At 50.7% G+C, this 23,129-nt stretch overlaps 2 protein-coding genes across 3 annotated transcripts; one reads left to right on the top strand and one right to left on the bottom strand.

Moving 5' to 3' along the window:
• The first annotated feature begins 5,214 nt into the window (after positions 1-5,214).
• On the top strand, positions 5,215-20,627 carry DHDH (dihydrodiol dehydrogenase). Of its 2 annotated transcripts, none has more exons than XR_004440445.1 (7): positions 5,215-5,364; positions 5,774-5,885; positions 6,529-6,692; positions 12,300-12,552; positions 17,947-18,071; positions 19,849-20,236; positions 20,330-20,627. XR_004440445.1 is itself a non-coding variant. In XM_033223952.1 (7 exons), exons 1-7 carry the CDS (start codon positions 5,275-5,277, stop codon positions 20,437-20,439), a joined length of 1,005 nt encoding a protein of 334 aa, XP_033079843.1. In that variant the 5' UTR covers positions 5,215-5,274; the 3' UTR covers positions 20,440-20,483. The 2 variants fall into 2 exon arrangements, 1 of the variants encoding a protein (XP_033079843.1); XM_033223952.1 differs by having other exon boundaries at positions 19,849-19,999; positions 20,330-20,483.
• LOC117091537 (small nuclear ribonucleoprotein G-like) lies at positions 7,222-7,657 on the bottom strand. Its single transcript, XM_033223953.1, has one exon. It carries the CDS (start codon positions 7,580-7,582, stop codon positions 7,352-7,354), a length of 231 nt encoding a protein of 76 aa, XP_033079844.1. The 5' UTR covers positions 7,583-7,657; the 3' UTR covers positions 7,222-7,351.
• Positions 20,628-23,129: the final 2,502 nt, after the last annotated feature.

Genomic DNA, 23,129 nt, shown 5'->3' on the forward strand with positions numbered 1-23,129 from the left:
TACAAAAAGCTAGCCGGGCGAGGTGGCAGGCGCCTGTAGTCCCAGCTACTGGGGAGGCTGAGGCAGGAGAATGGCGTGAACCTGGGAGGCGGAGCTTGCAGTGAGCAGAGATCGCGCCACTGCACTCCAGCCTGGGCGACAGAGCAAGACTTAGTCTCAAATAAATAAATAAATAATTGGCAGAAAAATTCTGCTTTGCTGTGGAATTCCCAAACTAATATAGACCAGAAACTAGCTAATCAAATCAACGATCTCCAACAAACTGTAATGTGGCTAGGAGATTGAGTAGTTAGTCTAGAATATAGAATGCAATTACAATGTGATCGAGATACTTCTGATTCTTGCCTTACTCCTCATCTGTGTAATGAAACAGAGCACGAGTGGCAAAGGGTTAAGACACATTCGAAGGGTCATACTGGAAAGTTATCTTTAGATATTGCAAAACTGAAGGAACAAGTATTTCAAGCCTCGGAGGCACATCTGACACTAATGCCAAGTACTAAAGTGCCTGAAGGAGCTGCGGACGGATTCGCAGCTATTAACCCGTTAAAATGGATCAAGGCACTTGGAGGCTCTGTGATTTCAAGGACGATTGTGCTTTTAATCTGTGTTGTTTGTCTTTGTGTCGTCTGCAGATGCGGATCCTGAATCCTGCGAGAAGTAGCTCACCGTGACAAAGCTGCCTATGCCTTTATCGCTTTGCAAAAACGAAAAGAGGGGACATGTTGGTAGCAAGCCGTAACCCTGTCATAAACAGGCCTTAAAGAAACTGGCCATAGGCCAGGCGCGGTGGCTCAAGCCTGTAATCTCAGCACTTTGGGAGGCCGAGACGGGCGGATCACGAGGTCAGGAGATCGAGACCATCCTGGCTAACACTGTGAAACCCCGTCTCTACTAAAAAATACAAAAAACTAGCCGGGCGAGGTGGCGGGCGCCTGTAGTCCCAGCTACTTGGGAGGCTGAGGCAGGAGAATGGCGTAAACCCGGGAGGCGGAGCTTGCAGTGAGCTGAGATCCGGCCACTGCACTCCAGCCTGGGCAATAGAGCGAGACTCCATCTCAAAAAAAAAAAAAAAAAAAAAAGAAACTGGCCATAAATAGCATTTCTGCAGCAATGTGACACGCCCTTGATGGCTGTCACGCACACTGCTAAAAGCTGTTGGTTTACTGGAGCAGGGCAAGGAACACCTGACCCCGCCTGGAGCGGAAAACTGCTCAACCCACAAACGATAGCAGGAGCTGCCTGTGCCTTAACAACATGCTTTTACTGCGGATAATCAGCCAGGGCCTGTTTCTCTCCTCCTTGCTAAGAATGCTTTGTTTCCGATAAGGAATGCTTTTAGCTAATCTATAATCAGTAGAAGCAATGCTTATCACTGACTTTCTGTCAGTAAATGTGTGGGTCAGACTGTGTTCGTGGCTCTCAGCTCTGAAGGCTGTCAGCCCCGATTCCCACTTTATACTCTATATTCCTGCGTCTTTGTCTTAATTCCTCTAGCACCGCTGGCTTGGGGTCTCCACGACCAAGCTGGTTTCAGCACCAGGTACGGTGGCTCATGCCTGTAGTCCCAGCACTTTCGGAGGCCAAAGCAGATGGATCACTTAAGCCCAGGAGTTCAAGACCATATGGGTTCATATGCACTTCTGAAAAATTTAGGTGTCTACTTCTATGAATTTAAGATTCGAGCATTAATCACCACCATCAGGAAACAGAACTGTCCCACCTCCACAGAGAAACTCCCTTGGGGTACCCTTACTATTTAAATCCTCCTGGCCGGGTGTGTTGGCTCACGCCTGTAATCCCAGCGCTTTGGAAGGCCGAGGCAGGTGGATCACCTGAGGTCAGGAGTTCAAGACCAGCCTGGGCAACATGGTGAACCCTTGTCTCTACTAAAAATATATAATTTATCTGGGTGTGGTGGTGGGCGCCTGTTATCCCAGCTTCTTGGGAGGCCGAGGCAGAATTGCTTGAACCTTGGAGGCAGAAGTTGCAGTGAGCTAAGATTGAGCCACTGCACTGCGGGTTGGGTTACAGAGCAAGGCTCCGTATCGAAACAATAATAACAACAAAATCCTCTCTTAAATTCTAATCACCTATGTTCACAGCTGGTCTGTTTTCTATCACTATATATAATTTTGTCACTTTGAGAATGTTATATAAATGGAATCATTCAGTATGTAACCCCCTCCTTTCTTTTTTTAGAGACGGAGTCCTGGTCTGCTCACTGCAGCCTCCACTGCCTGGGCTCAAGCGATTCTCCCATCTCAGCCTCCCGAATAGCTGAGCCCAGAGGCATGTGCCACCACACCTGGCTAATGTTTTTTTTTCCACTCAGCCCAGTCACCCAAGTTGTTATTTGTATCAATAGTTCATTTCTTTCTATTGCTGAGTAGTATTTTGTTGAATCCACTGGCAGCTTAAAGGACATTTGGGCTTGAGCCATGTACAGCTGCCATGAACAACTGTGTACTGGTTTGTGTGCAAACATGTTATTTTTTCTCTCTAGGACAAATACCTGGGAGTATCAAAATTATTTTTTGATATTTATTATTAAATTATTTTTTCTTTTTCTACTTAGTAATGATATTGTGTCCTATGTGGATTTCCCTCTCCCCAAACTTTTTTTTGTTTTGTTTTGTTTTGTTTTGTTTCGAGACGGAGTCTCTGTCACCCAGGCTGGAGTACAGTGGTGCAATCTCGGCTCACTGCAACCTCTGCCTCCCAGGTTCAAGCAATTCACCTGCCTCAGCCTCCCAAGAAGCTGGGATTGCAGGCGCCCGCCACCATGCTCAGCTAATTATTTTGTATTTTTAGTAGAGATGGGGGGTTTCACCATGTTTGCCAGGCTGGTTTCGAACTCCTGACCTCAAGTGATCCGCCCACCATGGCCTCCCAAAGTTCTAGGATTACAGGCATGAGCCACCGTGCCCTGTCCCCTTCCCCCTTTTTTTGGTAGAGATGAGGTCTTGCTTTGTTGCCCAGGCTGGTCTCAAAGTCCTGGCTTCAAGCATTCCTCCCATCTGGGCCTCCCACAGCACTGGGATTACAGGCGTGAGCCACCATGCCTGGTCCCATTTGTGTTTCTATTCAGCAGTTTGTGTAAACTTGAAGTCTGTGAATTTGTGTGTGACACAAAGGTCTTAATTAATTGTCTACCAAGTAAGAGAAAGTGACTAATATCCTGTCCTGTGTGAAGCTGGCCAGCCAGTTAGGAATAACCATGTCCCGACCAGCCTGGGAAACTTGGCAAGACCCTGCCCTGATAAAAAGTTTAAAAATCGACTGGACACAGTGTCTCATACCTGTAATCCCAGCACTTTGGGAGGCTGAGGCAGGAGGATTGCTTGAGCCCAGGAATTGGGAGACCAGCCTGGACAACAAAGTGAGACTTCTGTACAAAAAATTGCTGGGTATGGTGTCTCACGCATGTAATCCCAGCACTTTGGGAGGCAGGTGGATCACCTGAGGTCAGGAATTAGAGACCAGCCTGGCAAACACAGTGAATCCCCATCTCTAGTAAAAATACAAAAATTAGTTGGGTGTGGTGGTGGGCACATGTCATCCCAGCTACTCAGGAGGCTGAGGTAGGAGAATTGCTTGAAACCGGGAGGTGGAGGTCACAGTGAGCCGAGATTATGCCACTGCATGGTCACTCCAGCCTGGATGACACAGCAAGATTCTGTCTCAAAAAAAAAAAATAATAATAATAATTAGCGGGCTGGACACGGTGGCTCATGCTTGTAATCCCAGCACTTTGGGAGGCCAAGGTGGGCAGATCACAAGGTCAGGAGATTGAGACCACCGTGGCCAACATGGTGAAACCCCGTCTCCACTAAAAATAAAAAAATTAGCTGGGCGTGGTGGAGGGCACCTGTGGTCCCAGCTACTTGGGAGGCTGAGACAGGAGAATCACCTGAACCCAGGAGACAGAGGTTGCAGTGAGCTGAGATCATGCCACTGCACTCCAGCCTGGGGACAGAGCGAGACTCTGTCTCAAAAAAAACAAACAGACAAACAAAAAAATAGCAGTACATGGGGCACATGCCTATAATCCCAGCTACTCAGGAGGCTGAGGTGGGAGGATAGCTCGAGCCCAGGAGTTCAAGGCTGCTGTAAGCTATTATCACACCACTCCACTCCAGCTAGACAACAGAGTGAGACCCTATCTCTAAAATAATTAATAAATAAAATAATTAGCCAGGTGTAGTAGCCACTAGCTACTTGGGTCCCAGCTACTGTAGTCCCAGGTACTGGGGTGGCTAAGGCAGGAGGTAATTCCTTGAGCTAAGGAATTTGAGGCTGCAGTGAGCTGTGACTGTGCCACTGCACTCCTTCCTGGGTGACAGAGTGAGAACCTCTATCAATAATAATTATAATAATGCAGTATATTTTACGTAATAGACCACAGAGCTCAATGAATCCTCCTCACAACCCTATGTAGGTAGATGTTATGATCTCTGCTTTCCAGAATAGAAAAGTGAGGACCAGAGAGGGCGGCCTCTTGTTCAAAAGCAATACAACCAAGAAGGGGTAAGGAGTGTTTTGAAACCAGTCAGCCAGGCTCCTGGGCTCTTAACAAGGAAAGTAGCCTGTTTTCTAAAGCTACAGCTTCTGGAAGCAGCCAATTTCCAGGTCTTTACCTCCTGACTGTGAGACCTCCAAAAAAATGACCAGGGATCTTGGAGTCTGTTTCCCCCTTTGTGAACTGGGGACAGTAGAAGCTACTTCCCAGGTCTGCGGGGAGAAATTAGGAAGGAGGAAGGTAAAGCGCGGAGCTGAGGGGCTGGCCTACAGGTGCTCTATACATATTAGTAATAATTATTAAGTTTGCTGTTACAATCCTTTCTCTCCCTCTGAACGACTCCTAATGATGCGTGGCTTTGAGAGCAAAAAAGTCAGGGTAAAGTTTTGCCACAAAGTCCAGAGGGCAAGACATTAAATCTAACTCTTCAAGGACTGGTGTCGGCAAGGAAGCAAGCTTCCCCTCCCCACGCTATCCTTCCCCGGCGTACCCGGCGAGCCTGAAGTCATAGGATAGAGATCTGCAGAAGCGATATCTAGATGTGGTTCCCTCTGTAAGGCGGAGCTAAATGGTGCTTTCGCCGAATGGGGAAGCTAAAACTAAATAATCTCTCTGTCGACTGGAGCCAACGAGAAACGGCGTAGGAGCAATGGGGGCGGAGGATGGGGACCCGCCCCCAGGGTGGGCGGGGCGTCAGGTACTTAATTGGCGCCTCGAGAGCCCGAAGGTTTCATGGGCCCCGCATCGCAACGATGGCGGTTCGCTGGGGCATCGTGTCTGTCGGTCTCATCTCCAGCGACTTCACGGCCGTGCTGCAGACACTGCCTCGCTCCGAGCACCAGGTCCGCCCGCCCTCCGGATTCTGGGAAAGAGGAGGCGGGGGGCTGGGACTCCAGAGTCTAACGGAGCAGGGAGTTTAGGGTTCCGGACTAGTGAGTGAGTCGTCATGGCAGTGAAACGTCTGCTTCCTTGCTACCTCCGTCTCCACCTCTGTTCTGCAAACCTGAGTGTCTTGAGGTTTGGAAAGGCCTTGATGTGAGCTACTGTGAAGATAATTTAGATACTGGGGGATTTAATAATGGCTTTCCCCCAGATCTCTCTTTCCCAGGGCCCAAATGTCCAGCCCCCATCATCTCTTCCCCCGGGACCACGTTTCCCCTTCTCCTGGTGGTAGCCTCCTCCTTCGCCTCCCTTCCATCCAATTTCCACGCCTGCCCCAACCCCTTAAATCCAATTTTTGCCCCCCTCCAGGTGGTGGCGGTGGCGGCCCGCGACCTGAGCCGTGCGAAGGAGTTTGCACAGAAACACGACATCCCCAAGGCCTACGGCTCCTATGAGGAGCTGGCCAAGGACCCGAATGTGGGTGAGTGGCGAGGGCGATGGGAGTGCTGGCTGCCGCCCCTGAAGCGCTGCCCCCTGGCTGCCCCGTGTAAAATGCAAGGCTCCTCAGAATGGGCCAGTCCCTTTGGGTTCTGTCAAGACCTTTGGCTGGGAGGCGAACTGTAAAACGGGCTTGGTCTGGGACTGGCTGTCTAGTAGGTGTTAAACTCCATTTAGCGTTCGAGACCAGCCTTGGCAACATAGCAAGACCCAATCTCTACAAAAAATAAAAATAAATTAGCCAGGTATGATGGCACGCACCTGTAATCCCAGCTACTCGGGAGGCTGAGGCAGGAGAATCACTTGAACCCGGGAAGCAGAGGTTGAAGGGAGCCAAGATCGCACCACTGCACTCCAGCCTGGGCGACAGAGTGAGACTTGGTCTTAAAAATAAATAAATAAATATATAAATAAATAAATTAATTAATTAATTAAAATAAAATAAAAGAGAGAGAGAATGGCGAGAGGTAACAGCTTCTTCCTAAGGACAGCTCCCCAGGGGAGACTGGGTGTGACGAACCACCTGGTCCCTGGGTGCTAGGGCAGGGCCTCGAAGTTGTGGGCGGAGCTCGGCGGTCTGGGTGGGTGGCGCTGCTGACCTCTTGACCTACTTACTCCCACCCTAGAGGTGGCCTACGTTGGCACCCAGCACCCCCAGCACAAGGCGGCAGTGATGCTGTGCTTGGCGGCGGGCAAGGCCGTTCTGTGCGAGAAGCCCATGGGGGTGAACGCGGCGGAAGTTCGTGAGATGGTCACGGAGGCCCGATCCCGAGGCCTCTTCCTTATGGAGGTGAGGGCAGAGGAGCCCTTCCAACATCTAGTATAGCAGTGCTTACCATTACTTAATATGGTTGCCAGTGGGTGGGCGGGGTCAGTGCATTTGCCAGGATGTATCTGAATCTCCTTGGCAGCATCTATTACCACGAGAGCCATTGCTTTTGGCCCTTAGTAAACACGGCAAGACTTAGTGAAATTGCTTGGATCTTCTGTCCGTTTTTTTTTTTTTTTTTTTTTTTGAGACGGAGTCTCCCTCTGTCACCCAGGCTGGAGTGCAGTGGCCGGATCTCAGCTCACTGCAAGCTCCGCCTCCCGGGTTTACGCCATTCTCCTGCCTCAGCCTCCCAAGTAGCTGGGACTACAAGCGCCCGCCACCTCGCCCGGCTAGTTTTTTGTATTTTTTTTTTCTTGTTTCACATTTAATACGATTATTCCACTTTAATGCATAAAACCCTTTGAAATCATTGTCAACCAGGAAAATTCATGTTAGAAAAAATTGGAGTGAGAGCTAATATTCTATATTCAGAACATTTGAGAAGGCATTTTTGACTATTACAGAAGTTTATTTAACAAAAAGTCTAATATGAAAATGTATATGACCTAATTTTTACATCATAGTAAAACAGGCCCTATGGAGAGAGGACGTGGGTTTCTCTGCTGAACAGCCATTATTTATACTCGTTCCAAGGCTTCTAACATGATGATACTATTTCCTCGTATTACCACCATTCCAATATTGTTCTGTTGCCCACTAGTCGCCATCTCCACACATTCATCTATCACAAGGTTCATAAAGGGATCAAATCCCCGCAATATTCCTTGGACATGCCTGCCACCATTTAATTTCAATGATAATTTCTTGTCCATAAATTTTTTCAACTCGGGAAGGTGAGCTTTGCTCATGGCGTATACTACGCGGGCTCACAGACGCCTTGGAACGGAATGCACGGCTTCCCTCAGGCTCCCGCGGTAGGCCCGGCGTCTCGTTTTTTGTATTTTTTAGTAGAGACGGGGCTTCACCGTGTTAGCCAGGATGGTCTCGATCTCCTGACCTCGTGATCCGCCCATCTCGGCCTCCCAAAGTGCTGGGATTACAGGCTTGAGCCACCGCGCCCGGCCCTTCTGTCAGTTTTTAAGAAAAAGATTGGCCGGGCGCGGTGGCTCACGCTTGTAATCCCAGCACTTTGGGAGGCCGAGGGGGCGGATCACAAGGTCAGGAGATCGAGACCATGGTGAAACCCCGTCTCTACTAAAAAAAAAATACAAAAAATTAGCCGGGCGCGGTGGCGGGCGCCTGTAGTCCAGCTACTCAGGAGGCGAGGCAGGAGAATGGCGTGAACCCGGAGGCGGAGCTTGCAGTGAGCCGAGATCGCGCCACTGCACTCCTGCCTGGGCGACAGAGCGAGACTCCGTCTCAAAAAAAAAAAAAAAAAAAAAAAAAAAAAAGAAAAAGATGCGAAGAGTGAAAGTGGTATAGAATGGCAATGGGCTTAGTTTGGGTGGGGTTCCAGGTAGAGGTTGGAAGGACCAAGTGTAGCAGGACGAGCCTCAGACAAAACTCCTCAGACACCGGATTAAAGAAGGAAGAGGTTTTTTATTCGGCCGGGAGTGTTGGCAGACTCGTGTCTTAAGAGCCGAGCTCCCCGAGAAAGAAATATTTGGTCTTTTTTTTTTTTTTTTTGGAGACGGAGTCTCGCTCTATCGCCGGGGCTGGAGTGCAGTGGCCGGATCTCAGCTCACTGCAAGCTCCGCCTCCCGGGTTCCCGCCATTCTCCTGGCTCAGCCTTCTGAGTAGCTGGGACTACAGGCGCCCACCACCTCGTCCGGCTAGATTTTTGTATTTTTTTGGTAGAGACGGGGTTTCACCGTGTTAGCCAGGATGGTCTCGATCTCCTGACCTCGTGATCCGCCCGTCTCGGCCTCCCAAAGTGCTGGGATTACAGGCTTGAGCCACTGCGCCCGGCCAATATTTGGTCTTTTTAAAGGCTTACAACTTTAAGGGGTCCACGTGAAAGGGTTGTGATAAAGGGAGCAAGCGTGGGAAACATGACTAGGGGCTACACGCATCAGCTAACAGAACAAAAAGTTTTACAATGCTTTTTTTCTTTTTTTTTTTTTTTTTTTTTTTTGAGGCGGAGTCTCGCTCTGTCGCCCGGACTGGAGTGCAGTGGCCAGATCTCAGCTCACTGCAAGCTCCGCCTCCCGGGTTTCCGCCATTCTCCTGCCTCAGCCTCCCGAGTAGCTGGGACTACAGGCGCCCGCCACCTCGCCCGGCTAGTTTTTGTATTTTTTAGTAGAGACGGGGTTTCACCGTATTAGCCAGGATGGTCTCGATCTCCCGACCTTGTGATCCGCCCGTCTCGGCCTCCCAAAGTGCTGGGATTACAGGCTTTACAATGCTTTTTTTTCATACAGTGTCTGGAATTTACAGATAACATAAGTAGTTTTAGGCCAGGGGTTGGTGTTATTATTACTTTGTTTAACTCCTAGGGCCAGGTGGTGGTGCCAAGGTTGTCTGGCTATTTATCTTACTTTTGTTTCTCACTCTCTCTTCTCCTGTCTTGTGAACTAGGCAAGGTGAGGGGAGGAGAGCAGCAGGAGTAGTAGTGGTCTCTTTCCTTACAAGGAGCCCCCTACAAACCTGCAGTGCAGTGCAGGGCAGTGGCGTGATCTTGGCTCACTGCAACCTCTGCCTCCCGGGTTCAAGCGATCTTCCTGCCTCAGCCTCCCAGGTAGCTGGGACGACAGGCACCCACCACCACGCCTGGCTAATTTTTGTATTTTTAGTAGAGACGGGGTCTCACCATGTTGTCTAGGCTGGTCTCGAACTTCTGACTGCAAGTGATCCTCCCGCCTCGGCCTCCCAAAGAGCTGGGATTACAGGCGTGAGCCACCGTGCCCAGCCCCCACCTCAAGGTCTTTAATGTAATCCCATCCACCAGGACCCCTTAGCCTTGTAAAGTCACACATTCACAGACTCCGAGGATCAGGACATGGATATCTTTGGGGGCACCAGTAGCCTACTGTCACAACATCCAGGCTTAGAGCCTGCTCCTGGCTCCCCGGTGCCCCCAGGCCCGTGTTCACGCTCCTCTCCACTGCTCGGAGCCTGGATGGACCTGGACCACATGCGTCTGGCCCCGCCCTTGCCCTGTGAGCCCTGACACTCTTGCGTCAGCATTTTTAGAAATTGCTGGTGTGGGTGGGGCACGGTGGCTCACGCCTGTAATCCCAGCACTTTGGGAGGCCAAGGCGGGCGAATCACCTGAGGTCAAGAATTCAAGACCAGCCTGGCCAACATGGTGAAACCCTGTCTCTACTAAAAAAGTACAAAAATTAGCCAGATGTGGTGGCGGGCGCCTGTCATCCCAGCTACTTAGAAGGCTGAGGCAGGAGAATCGCTTGAACCCCAGAGGCCGAGGTTGTGGTGAGCTAAGATCCGGACACTGCACTCCAGCCTGGACGACACGAGCAAGACTCTGTCTTTTTTTTTTTTTTGAGGCGGAGTCTCGCTCTGTCGCCTGGACTGGAGTACAGTGGCCGGATCTCAGCTCACTGCAAGCTCCGCCTCCCGGGTTTACGCCATTCTCCTGCCTCAGCCTCCTGAGTAGCTGGGACTACAGGCGCCCGCCACCTCGCCCGGCTAGTTTTTGTATTTTTAGTAGAGACGGGGTTTCACAGTGTTAGCCAGGATGGTCTGGATCTCCTGACCTCGTGATCCGCCCGTCTCGGCCTCCCAAAGTGCTGGGATTACAGGCTTGAGCCACCGCGCCCGGCCCAGAATTTTTTTTTTTTTTTTAAGACAGAGTCTGGCCGGGCGCGGTGGCTCAAGCCTGTAATCCCAGCACTTTGGGAGGCCGAGACGGGCGGATCACGAGGTCAGGAGATCGAGACCATCCTGGCTAACCCGGTGAAACCCCGTCTCTACTAAAAAATACAAAAAACTAGCCGGGCGAGGTGGTGGGCGCCTGTAGTCCCAGCTACTCGGGAGGCTGAGGCAGGAGAATGGCGTAAACCCGGGAGGCGGAGCTTGCAGTGAGCTGAGATCCGGCCACTGCACTCCAGCCCAAGCGACAGAGCGAGACTCCGTCTCAAAAAAAAAAAAAAAAAAAAAAAAAAGGCCGGGCGCGGTGGCTCAAGCCTGTAATCCCAGCACTTTGGGAGGCCGAGACGGGCGGATCACGAGGTCAGGAGATCGAGACCATCCTGGCTAATACGGTGAAACCCTGTCTCTACTTAAAAATACAAAAAAAAAACTAGCCGGGCAACGAGGCGGGCGCCTGTAGTCCCAGCTACTCGGGAGGCTGAGGCAGGAGAATGGCATAAACCCGGGAGACGGAGCTTGCAGTGAGCTGAGATCCGGCCACTGCACTCCAGCCTGGGTGGCAGAGCAAGACTCCGTCTCAAAAAAAAAAAAAAAAAAAAAAAAAAGAAAAATTCTGGAGTGCAGCCTTGGGACCTTTGCCCATTCTCCCGGCTCTGCCCATGACATTCTTTCTTGGGCCCTTTGCCTAGTCCACGGAGCTTCCATCTCCCCTGGAATGTCAACTCTTCAGGGTGTCACTGCCCCGGCCCTACTGCGTGAAGGAGCCTCCGTTTTATTTGTGTCCTTGGTATTCCTTTGTTCATCCCTTAGTCGCCTATTCTCTGTCTCTCTAGACTGGGTGCTCCAAGAGGCAGAACTCTGGTTTTTGTTGTCATTGTTGTTGTTGTTTTGTTTTTTGTTTTTGTTTTTTTGAGATGGAGTCTTGCTCTGTCGTCCAGGCTGGAGTGCTGGAGTGCAGTGGCATGATCTCGGCTCACTACAAGCTTCGCCTCCCGGGTTCACACCATTCTCCTGCCTCAGCCTCCCAAGTAGCTGGGACTACAGGCGCCCGCCACCTCGCCCAGCTAATTTTTTGTATTTTTAGCAGAGACGAGGTTTCACCGTGTTAGCCATGATGGTCTCGATCTCCTGACCTCGTGATCCGCCCGCCTCGGCCTCCTAAAGTGCTGGGATTACAGGGGTGAGCCACCGTGCCTGGCTGTCATTGTTGTTTTGAGACAGAGTCTTACTCTGTCGCCAGGCGGGAGTGCAGTGGCGTGATCTTGGCTCACTGCAACCTCTGCCACCTGGCTTTAAGCGATTCTCCTGCCTCAGCCTCCCGAGTAGCTGGGATTACCCTGTGGTCACAACAGTCGCTTTCAGAGGTACTAGGGAGTTAAGGCTTCAACACATGAATTGTGTTTGGCCGGGTAGAAGTGGGAGGGAGAGAGACATAATTCAGCCCCTAACATGAGGAGACTGGGGCAATGGTCCAGATGAAAAAGAACAAAAGTCAGTAGGGCTCGGTGGCTCCTGCCTGTAATCCCAGCACTTTGGGAGGCTGAGGTGGGGAGGGGTGCTTGAGCCCAGGAGTTCAGACCAGCCTGGGCAGCATAGTGAGATCCTATCTCTATTCAAAAAAAAAAAAATAAAAAGGAAAAAGAAGAAAAGTCAAGAGAGTCAGGAGCAAGGGGGATACAACTTGGGGTCTGATGGGCTGTGTTTGGAGACTGGGTCGCAGTGGGTATCCCCCACGATTGGGACCCCCGAAGGGATTAGAACTGGCTCGTTAACTCCTTTGCTTGTGGTCTGCAGGCCATCTGGACTCGCTTCTTTCCTGCCTCCGAGGCTCTGAGGTCTGTTTTGGCCCAGGGAACTCTAGGAGACCTCCGGGTGGCTCGGGCAGAATTTGGGAAGAACCTCACCCATGTTCCCCGGGCCGTAGACTGGGCCCAGGCCGGGGGTGCCCTGCTGGACTTGGGCATCTACTGTGTCCAGTTCATCTCCATGGTCTTTGGAGGGCAGAAGCCAGAGAAGATTTCCGTTGTGGGAAGGCGTCATGAGACAGGTACCATCTATCCTGGAATATTTCATAGTAATGGGAATGACTCTGACTCCCTGTGGAAGCACTGAGCTGGGGACAAGTCTCTAACTTAATGAGAATTAGATCAGACACCTAGAAGAACAACTTTTCTTTTTTTTTTTTTTTTTTTTTTTTTTTTTTTTTTTTTTTGAGACGGAGTCTCGCTCTGTCGCCCAGGCTGGAGTGCAGTGGCCAGTTCTCAGCTCACTGCAAGCTCCGCCTCCCGGGTTTACGCCATTCTCTCGCCTCAGCCTCCCGAGTAGCTGGGACTACAGGCGCCCACCATCTCGCCCGGCTAATTTTGTATTTTTTTTTTTTTTAGTAGAGACGGGGTTTCACCGTGTTAGCCAGGATGGTCTCGATCTCCTGACCTCGTGATCCGCCCGTCTCGGCCTCCCAAAGTGCTGGGATTACAGGCTTGAGCCACCGCGCCCGGCCAAGAACAACTTTTCATGAAGCCAGAGAGGATTAGAGTCAAGATTGCAGGCGAGCACTATCCTGGGACTTTGCTATGTGATCTTAGCCAGCAGACTTAACATCTCTGAATCTTAATCACTTTACTGGTAAAGTGTCACTAATACGGTTGTCATGGGAGTGAATGAAGTAACTGCTGAGGCAAATGGCAGTTAATAAATATAAAATTATTATTTTTTGAAGTTATCTACGTGATCCTTTGCTACATAAAAGACTACCCCACTTGGCCAGGCGCCATGGCTCGTTCCTGTAATCCCAGCACTTTGGGAGGCCGAGGCAGCCGGATCACCTGAGGTCAGGAGTTGGAGACCAGTCTGACCAATATGATGAAACCCCATCTCTACTAAAAATACAAAAATTAGCTTAGGCATTGTGGCAGACACCTGTAATCCCAGCTATTTGGGAGGCTAAGGCAGGAGAATCGCTTGAACCCAGGGGGTGGAGGTTGCAGTGAGCCAAGATGGCACCACTGCACTCCAGCCTGGGCAATAGAGTGAGACTCCATCTCAAAAAAAAAAAAAGTTGCCCCATTTTGCAGAAGAGGCCCTTGCCTTGGCTTCCACTCAGCTGGAAAGTATCCAACAGGGCATGAGCCAGCCAGATGTGATGCCCTTCCTCTTTGACCTTTAACCCCAAGAAGCAAGAAGCAATTCATGCTTTAATGCTTTATTAAAGTTACATTCAGCAGCAAAAAACAAAAAACAAAAAACCTACCACAAAACTTAGTGACTTCAGTCCGGGCATGGTGACTCATGCCTATAATCCCAGCACTTTGGGAGGCTGAAGTGAGCAGATCACTTGAGGCCAGGAGTTCAAGACCACCCTGGCCAACGTGGTAAAACCCTGTCTCTACTAAAAGTGCAAAAAAAAATTAGCTGGGCATGGTGGCGTGCACCTATAGTCCAGCTACTCTGGAAGGTGAGGAGGGAGGATCAATTGAGCCTGGGAGGCAGAGGTGGCAGTGAACTGAGATGGTGCCACTGCATTCCAGCCTGGGGAACAGAGCCAGACCCTGTCTCAAAAACAAACAAGCAAACAAACAAAAAACCTTAGTGACTTCTAATAGCAATCATTTATTAGCTTGATTCTGTGCATTGGCAAATTGCAGCTGGGCTCTGCTGGATGGTTCTTCTGCTCGTCTTACTCCTGCAGCTGCAGTCAGTTGGCTGTTCAGCTGGGACTGGACAGTCTGGTACGGCTTCATTTATGTGTTACAGGTGGTAGGTGACTGTCTGGGAAGCCTTGATTCTCCTCCACCTGGCCTATCCAGCTGGCTAGATACCGTTCACATCATGATGTGAGAATTCCTGATGTGCGAGCACTTTTCAGGCCTCTAATTACACCATATTTGCTGTTGACCCATTGGACAAAGCAAGTTACATGGCCAGCTCAGTTTTCAGAGATGGGCAACTAGACTGTATTTTTTTTTTTCATTTAAGATAGTGTCTCACTTTGCCACCCAGGGTAGAATGTAGTGGTGTGATCTTGGCATGCTGCAGCATCAATCTCCTAAATTGAAATGATTCTCCTCTGTAAGCCCCTCAAGTAGCTGGGCATACAGATGCAGGCCACCACGCCTGCTGTTTTTTTTGTTTTTGTTTTTGTTTGGTAGAGATGGGGTTTCCTCACGTTGTCCAGGCTGGTCTCAACTTCCTGAGCTCAAGTGATATACACATTTTGGCCTCCCAAAGTGCTGGGATTACAGGCATAAATCACCATGTCCAGCCTTTTTTTTTTTTTTTTTTTTTTTTGAGACAGGGTCTCACTCTGTCATTCAGGCTGAGTGCAGTGGCACAATCATTGCTCACTGCAACCTTGACCTTCCAGGCTCCAGGAATCTTCCACCTCAGCTCCTGAGTAACTAGGATCACAGGCACAAGCCACCACACCCAACTAAATTTTTTATTTTTTGTAGAGACGGGGTCTCGCTGTATTGCCCAGGTTGGACATAAATGTTGAACTCCTGGACTCAAGTGATCCTCCTGCCTCCACCTCCCAAAGTGCTGAGATTATAGGTGTGAGTCACTGTGCACAGCCAAGACTGTACTTCTTGACAGAAGAAGAAAACTGACACTCATAGAGGAAATTATACTGGCCATCTTTGCAAACAGTACCACAGAAAACAATGAAAAGCCAGAACAAAACAATAGCTTGAAGGAAGCACTTTGGAAAACTCAGTGGAATATCTGAATGATTTCCATGCTAAGTACTAGTTGAAACAACAGATTCCATTTATCAAGTGCTAATTCTTGGGGCCAGGCACAGTGGCTCACCCCTCTAACCCCAGCACTTATAGGAGGCTGAGGTGGGCAGATCACATGAGGCCAGGAGTTCGAGAGCAGCCTGGGCAACAAGGCGAAACCCAGTCTCTACTAAAAATACAAAAATCAGCTAGGCATGGTGGTGTGCACCTGTAGTCCCAGCTACTTAGGAGGCTGAGGCAGGAGAATCGCTTGAACCCGGGAAGCGGAGCTTGCAGTGAGCTAAGATCATGCCACTGCACTCCAACCTGGGCGACTGAGGGAGACTCTGTCTCAAAAATAAAAATAAAAATAGCCAGATTCAGTAGCTCATGCCTGTAATCCCAGCACTTTGGGAGGCCAAGGCAGGCAGATCACTTGAGGTCAGAAGTTCGAGACCAGCCTGGCCAACATGGTGAAACCCCATCTCTATTAAAACTATAAAAATTAGCTGGGTGTGGTGGAAGGTGCCTGTAATCCCAGCTACTCGGGAGGCTGAGGCAGGAGAATCGTTTGAACCTGAGAGGTGGAGGTTGCAGTGAGCCGAGATCGTGCTACTGTACTGCAGCCTGGGTTGAGAGAGTGAGACACCATCTCAAAAAATGTATAAAAATAAATAAATAAAAAATGATAAAAATAAATAGCCTCTTAGGTGCTTTATGCACTTTGTATCATTTACCGTAATGCTTGTAACAACACTGTGAGGTGCGTTCTGTCATTAACCCCTTTTTAGTGATGAGAAAGCCTATTTGCACAAGCCTATAAAACAGAAGTTTGTACAGAGGAAGAACTCTGAATCAGAAAGATGTAGCCTCCAGCCCAGCGTGGTGGCTCACACCTGTAATCACAGTACTTTGGGAGGCCAGGACGGGAAGATCACTTTAACCCAGGAGCTCGAGATCAGCCTGGGCAACATAGCAAGACCCACCAAAAAAAAAAAAAGTTTCTAATTAATGCAATGGCTTTTAGTATATTGGGGATTGTGGTGCATCACCACAATTTTAGACTGATTTTTTTTTTTTTTTTTTTGAGACGGAGTCTCGCTCTGTAGCCCAGGATGGAGGTAGATGAAAAGATGAAAAAACCTTATACCTTTAGCTGTAACTCCCCAATTCTCTCCTCCCCCAACTCATTCCTAAACAACCACTAATCTTTTTTCCTGAAAAGAAAGACTTACGTATGGATTTGCCAATTTCGAACATTTCATAGAAATGGATTCATACAATATATGACTTTTTTTTTTCACTCTGTCACCCAGGCTGGAGTGCACTGGTACCATCTTGGCTCACTGCAGCCTCGAACTCCTGACCTCAAGAGATCCTCCCACCTTGGCTTCCCAAGGTGTTGGTATTACAGGTGTGAGCCACTGTGCCTGACCCATCTCTGGTCTTCTTTCACTTAGCGTGGTGTTTTCTTTTTCTTTCTTTCTTTTATTCTGGCGGGCAGAGAGAGTCTCGATCTGTCACCCAGGCTGGAGTGCAGTGGCGTGATCTCGGCTCACTGCAAGCTCTGCCTTTGGATTCAAGCGCTGCTTCTGCTTCAGCCTCATGAGTAGCTGGGACTACAGGCACTTGGCGTTATGCCTGGCTAGTTTTTGTATTTTTGTAGAGACAGGGTTTTACCATATTGGCCAGGCTGGTCTTGAACTCCTGACTTCAGGTGATCCTCCTGCCTCAACCTCCCGAAGTGCTGGGATTATAGGCAGTCGCCACCAGCCCCAGCTAATTTTTTGTATTTTTATTTTATTTTATATATATATATATATAGAGAGAGAGAGAGAGACGGAGTCTTGCTCTGTCACCCAGGCTGGAGTGCAGTGGCGCGATCTCAGCTCACTGCAAGCTCCACCTCCCGGGTTCGCGCCATTCTCCTGCCTCAGCCTCCTGAGAAGCTGGGACTACAGGCACCAGCCACCACGCCCAGCAAATTTTTTTTTTTAGTTTTAGTAGAGACGGGATTTCACCGCGTTAGCTAGGATGGTCTCGATCTCCTGACCTCGTGATCCGCCCGCCTCGGCCTCCCAAAGTGCTGGGATTACAGGCTTGAGCCACCACGCCTGGCCAATTTTTTGTATTTTTTGTAGAGACAGGGTTATCCTGCCCAGGCTGGTCTCCAACTCCTGACTTTAGGTGATCCGCCCACCTCAGCCTCCCCAAGTGCTGGGAATACAGGTGTGAGCCACCGTGCCTGGCCTAGCATGGTGTACTCAATGCTCATCCATGCTGTAGCACTTCATTTTTTTTTTTTTGAGACAGTGTCTCACTCTGTCACCCAGGCTGGAGTGCAGTGGCATGATCTCGGTTCACTGCCACTTCCGCCTCCCAGGTTCAAGCGATTCTTCTGCCTTAGCCTCCCGAGGAGCTGGGAATACAGGCACATGCCACCACACCTGACTCATTTTTTGTATTTTTAGTAGAGAGGGGGTTTCACTGTGTTAGCCAGGATGGTCTCGATCTCCTGACCTCGTGATCCGCCCACTCGGCCTCCCAGAGTGCTGAGATTACAGGCGTGAGCCACCGCCACCAGCCAGCACTTCCTTCTTTTGCCTTGCCATGCAAGAAGTGAAGTGTCTCACCCAAAGTTTCACAGGCAGGATTTGAGGTCCGTGCAGTCTCAGAGACTCTGCCCTGAGAGCCCTCTGCTCTGACCCGGGACTTCCCTCCAGGTGTGGACGACACTGTCACGGTGCTCCTGCAGTACCCAGGAGAGGTCCACGGCAGCTTCACCTGCAGCATCACCGCACAGCTCTCCAACACGGCCTCCGTGAGCGGCACCAAGGGCATGGCACAGGTGAGGCGCGGCGGGCCCAAGCGCTGGGGATTGTGCCCCTAACATAGAGGGGGGACAAATGGCCTCTAGAGCTAGATGAGGGCTTAACCAGCCAATTTCACATAATTGCTAAAGAGTTCATCCTCCTTAACCAAGCCAAGAGGTGGGTTCTGGGCCTCTAGCTCTCCTTACTTAGGATTAACCTATTGCGCTGTCAAATATCCTTGGGCCTGGCCGGCACGGTGGCTCACACCTGTAATCCCAGCACTTTGGGAGGCCAAGGCAGGCAGATCACCTGGGTCAGGAGTTCGAGATCAGCCTGGACAACATGGTTAAACTCCATCTCTACTAAAAATACAAAAATTAGCTGGATGTGGTGGCAAGCATCTGTAATCCCAGCTACTCGGGAGGCTGAGGCAGGATAATCGCTTGAACTCGGAAGGTGGAGGTTGCAGTGAGCCGAGATAGTGCCATTGTACTCCAGCCTGGGTGACAAGAACAAAACTGCATCTCAAAAAGTTTATATATATACACCTGGCCGGCATGGTGGTCACACCTGTGATCCCAGCACTTTGGGAGGCTGAAGCTGGTGGATCACTTGAGCCCTGGAGGTTGAGGTTGCAGTTAGCTGTGATTGTGCCACTGTACTCCAGCCTGGGTGACAGAGTGAGATCCTGTCTCAAATGTATATCTTCAGTCCGGAGGAGAAGCCAGTTATTCTCAACCACGCTTAGTGGACAGTTGTGAACTTTGGGAGCACATTCAGGGGAGGATCTGGGTGTTACCAAAGGTCAGCTTAAATGGCCTTCCTGGGACCCTGTTGCTAGGAAAAAACCCCATTCTATAGCCAAGCATGGTGACTTACACCTGTAATCCCAGCGTGATTGGGAGGCTGAGGAGGGCAGATCACTTGAGCTCAGGAATTCAAGACCGGCCTGGCCAACATGGTGAAACCCCGTCTCTACTGAAAAAAAAAAAAAAAAATACAGGCTGGGCATGGTGGCTCACACCTGTAATCCTAGCACTTTGGCAGCCCATAGCGGGTGGATCACCTGAAGTCAGGAGTTTGTGACCAGCCTGGTCAACATGATGAAACCCCATCTCTACTAAAAATGCAAAAATTAGCTGGGTGTGGTGGTGCATGTCTGTAAGCTGAGCTACTCAGGAGGCTGAGGCAGGAGAATTGCCTGAACCGGAGAGGTGGAGGTGGCAGTGACCCGAGATCGTGCCATTGCACTCCAGGCTGGGCAACAAGAGCGAAACTCCGTCTCGGAAAAAAAAAAAAAAAAAATTAGCCGGGCATGGTGGCGGGCACCTGTAATCCCAGCTACTCGGGAGGCTGAGGCAGAAGAATCATTTGAACCCAGAATGTGGAGGTTGCAGTGAACTGAGATCGATCCACTGCACTCCAGCCTGGGCGACAGAGCAAGACTCCATCTCAAAAAAAAAAAAAAAAGAAAGAAAAGAAATAAGAAGAAAACATGATTCACAGACCCACGAAGATAAATCCTCCTCTCTAGGCCCTAAGAACACCTTGTTTCTAACCTCCTAAGGTTAGGGAGACGTTTGCTCCTGGGGAGATAGACGGGATTTTTGTGTGACAGCAGCGTTGCTAAGGAACAAACTTCTAGCAACCAGAAATGAGGGAGGGTCCAGAGCTCCCTGGGGTTAGATGGGACAAGCCCTTTGCCACCAGGTTCAAGAGGGAGGCCCCTGCGCACCACCTGGCATGTTCCTGGGGGCAGCCCTAGGAGCACCATTGGTGAAGACAGCAGCGCCACTTCCTCTCTCCCTCCAGCTCCTCAACCCCTGCTGGTGCCCAACCGAGCTGGTGGTGAAGGGGGAGCATAAGGAGTTCCTGCTGCCCCCGGTCCCAAAAGACTGCAATTTTGACAACGGGGCAGGCATGAGTTATGAGGCCAAGCATGTCCGGGAGTGCCTGCGCAAGGGTAAGGATATTGGAGGGGTGGCGGGCACCAGGCTGGTAGAGGAACGTTGGGCTCTTTCCCACCTGCTCTGTCACCCTGCTGTTTAGAACTACATCTCCCAGGAGGTTGCAGTGAGCTGAGATTGCACCATTGCACTCCAGCCTGGGCAACAGAGCAAGACTCTTGCTTCCCCCACCAAAAAAAAAAAAAGAACTACATCTCCCAGGAACCCCTGCAGCATCCATCTGCCTGAACCAAGTATATTGTACCACATGGAATTCTGGGAATTGTAGTTATTTGGGTTTCAGGTGCGTGGGTAGTGGGGGGTCCCTAACTACACTTTCCCCGCAGGTCTGAAAGAAAGTCCTGTGATTCCCCTGGTAGAAAGTGAGCTCCTGGCTGACATCCTTGAGGAGGTGAGGAAGGCCATTGGAGTCACCTTCCCCCAAGACAAACGCTGACGTATCTCTGAATAAATAAAAACGTCGTTCCTATAGAGATCCTACATCTTCGTGGTAGTGGTTTGGCAGAAGCTGGAGAACCCAGTATCAAAGGGTCACTAGAAAATAATTTGGGCGGGACCGGGCATGGCAGCTCACACCTGTAATCCCAGCACTTTGGGAGGCCGAGGAGGGCGGATCACCTGAGGTCAGGAGTTTGAGACCAGCCTGACCAACGTGGTGAAACCCCCATCTCTAATAAAAATACAAAATTAGCCGGGCATAGTGGCACATGCCTACAATCCCAGCTACTCAGGAGACTGAGGCGGCAGAATCACTTGAACCCAGGAGGCGGAGGTTGCAGTGAGCCGAGATTGCACCATTGCACTCTAGTCTGGGCAACAAGAGCAAAACTATCTCAAAAAAGAAAAAAGAAAGAAAGAAAAAGGAAATAATTCGGGCAGAATGATGTGGGAAGGCCAGGCGTGGCGGCTCACACCTGTAATCTCAGCACTTTGAGAGGCCAAGGTGGGAGGCTTGCTTGAGGCCAGGATTTCGAGACCAGCCTGGGTAACATGGCGAGATCTTGTCTCTACAAAAAATAAAAATATTATCCAGGCATGGTGGCCTGCACCTGTAGTCCTAGCTACTTGGGAGGCTGAAGTGGGAGGACTACTTGATTCCAGGAGGTTGAAACTGCAGTGAGCCATGATTGCACCACTGCACTTCAGCCTGGGTGACAGAGAGAGACCCAGTCTCAAGAAAAAAAGAAAAAAAAAAGATTTTGGAGAGGGAGGAATGTGCAGGGTCAGGAACACATTCCCAGAAGCACCTGGTACAGACACCTATGGGCAGATCCACCGTTTGCCTGTCATGGCCTCTCTGGGGTGTGACCTTCATTGCCTTGGAGTGACTTTTGCAAAACAGCCTGATTTCTCATCTCAGAAATCAGTCTGTTTCTGGACTCCTGAAAGCTACTCAACTTTTGTTCTTTTTGCTCTTCCTGCCTGTAATTGCCTTTCCTTGAATTCAGTATAGTAGTCAGGCTGTTCCTTTGGAAAGTGTCAGAAACACAACTCAGAATGTCTCCACAAGGCCAGGCATGGGGGCTCACACCTGTAATCACAGCACTTTGAGAGGCTGAAACAGGAGGATCACTTGAGGCTAGGAGTTTTGAGACCAGACTGGGCAATATAGTGAGACCCCATCTCTAAAAAAAAAAAAAAAAAGCCTACACAAGAATGGAGTGTTGGCCGGGCGCGGTGGCTCAAGCCTGTAATCCCAGCACTTTGGGAGGCCGAGACGGGCGGATCACGAGGTCAGGAGATCGAGACCATCCTGGCTAATACGGTGAAACCCCGTCTCTACTAAAAATACAAAAACTAGCCGGGCGAGGTGGCGGGCGCCTGTAGTCCCAGCTACTTGGGAGGCTGAGGCAGGAGAATGGCGGAAACCCAGGAGGCGGAGCTTGCAGTGAGCTGAGATCTGGCCACTGCACTCCAGTCCGGGCGACAGAGCGAGACTCCGCCTCAAAAAAAAAAAAAAAAAAAAAAAAAAAAAAAAAAAAAAAGAATGGAGTGCTTGGTAATTAAAGCCTTCAGGGCAGGGCAGGCATCAGCCCAGGACTCTGTTTTTCTCTGTCTCTTGACTTTCCTTGGCTTGGGTTTTATGGCAGCAGTGGGTTGTCTGGTACAGCTGCTGCCATCACACTGGCTGCTGCCGGCGGGGGGCACAGAAAGAGATGGACAGCCCCTCACCGCTGCAGTCTGCTTCCCTGGGGGCTTCCCCCATGGGACTGGGCTGGGTTTTGTGCCAGGTGAGGGGGAGCTCCAGGCCATCTCTGAGTGCCAGGGTCACAGGAGGAGCGCACAGCCATATTTCCCCTGCCTCCGATGCCAGCCCAGTCCTAGCGAGGACCCAGAGCCCCCACCTCAGGCTGCACAGGGGTACAGTCAGGTGCCATGCTTCATGGAGCCAGCAGGAGTTGGGGACACGCGGGAGCCCTGCCCCTTCCAAGCTCGGGGCGGTGAGAGCTTCCCAGGAGCAACTGTAGCTGTCCAGGCCGTGGCTGCAACCCAGATACCCCTGTGCTATTGGGAGCTGGGAGTAGACAGGAGCCCCACCCAGTTGTGTCTGTGGCTGTGGGTCTCCTGCTCTACAGTGCAGGCAGGAGCCCCGCCCCCCAGGACACAACTGCAGCCCCCCAAACCAGAGCTGTAGACCCAGGCATCCCTGCACTCCTGAGAGGCCTGGTAAGGCCTCCTTTGTCCTTGTAGGCTCAGAGGTGCCTGCTACCACTGCCTGGCCTCTCCCCACCCCGTCTCCTGCTCCGATCTCAGAGTGGGGTTGGGGCTGAGCCCAGGTGCTGACATTGTCTGCCAGGTGTGCACATGCTCAGAGCAGTGCTAACATGCGAGCACCCTGCCACCTCCGCCTCCTCCAGACATTAGGTGCCAAGGAGTGCAAGAGAGGAACCTGAAGGGGTGCTAAGGGTGGCTGGGCGCTGGCCTGAAGGTGCCCCTTGGTGCCAGCAGCCTGGGCACCATGGATGGCCATGGGAGGCAGACAGGCTCCTGGGCAGAGGGGGGCAGGTCCCCATGAAGCACCACCTTCAGGCCAGGGCAGATCTGAAGCCTGGGGGCCAGGATGCCAGTCCTGTGGACTGAAAGGGGAACTCATGGTGCTTTTTCCTGGGCCCGCCCATGGCTGCC

The sequence above is a fragment of the Trachypithecus francoisi genome, unplaced genomic scaffold, assembly GCF_009764315.1.
Source record: "Trachypithecus francoisi isolate TF-2019V2 unplaced genomic scaffold, Tfra_2.0 Lachesis_group12, whole genome shotgun sequence".
Lineage (NCBI taxonomy): Eukaryota > Metazoa > Chordata > Mammalia > Primates > Cercopithecidae > Trachypithecus > Trachypithecus francoisi.

What these genes read in the sequence shown, in the direction of transcription:
- DHDH (XM_033223952.1), top strand. Translation starts at nt 5,275, where the DNA reads ATGGCGGTTCGCTGGGGCATCGTGTCTGTCGGTCTCATCTCCAGCGAC. An exon ending in GGCCAAGGACCCGAATGTGG is followed by an intron (nt 5,886 to 6,528) that starts GTGAGTGGCGAG and finishes CTCCCACCCTAG; the next exon opens with AGGTGGCCTACGTTGGCACC. An exon ending in CCGGGAGTGCCTGCGCAAGG is followed by an intron (nt 20,000 to 20,329) that starts GTAAGGATATTG and finishes CTTTCCCCGCAG; the next exon opens with GTCTGAAAGAAAGTCCTGTG.
- LOC117091537 (XM_033223953.1), bottom strand. Translation starts at nt 7,582, where the DNA reads ATGAGCAAAGCTCACCTTCCCGAGTTGAAAAAATTTATGGACAAGAAA.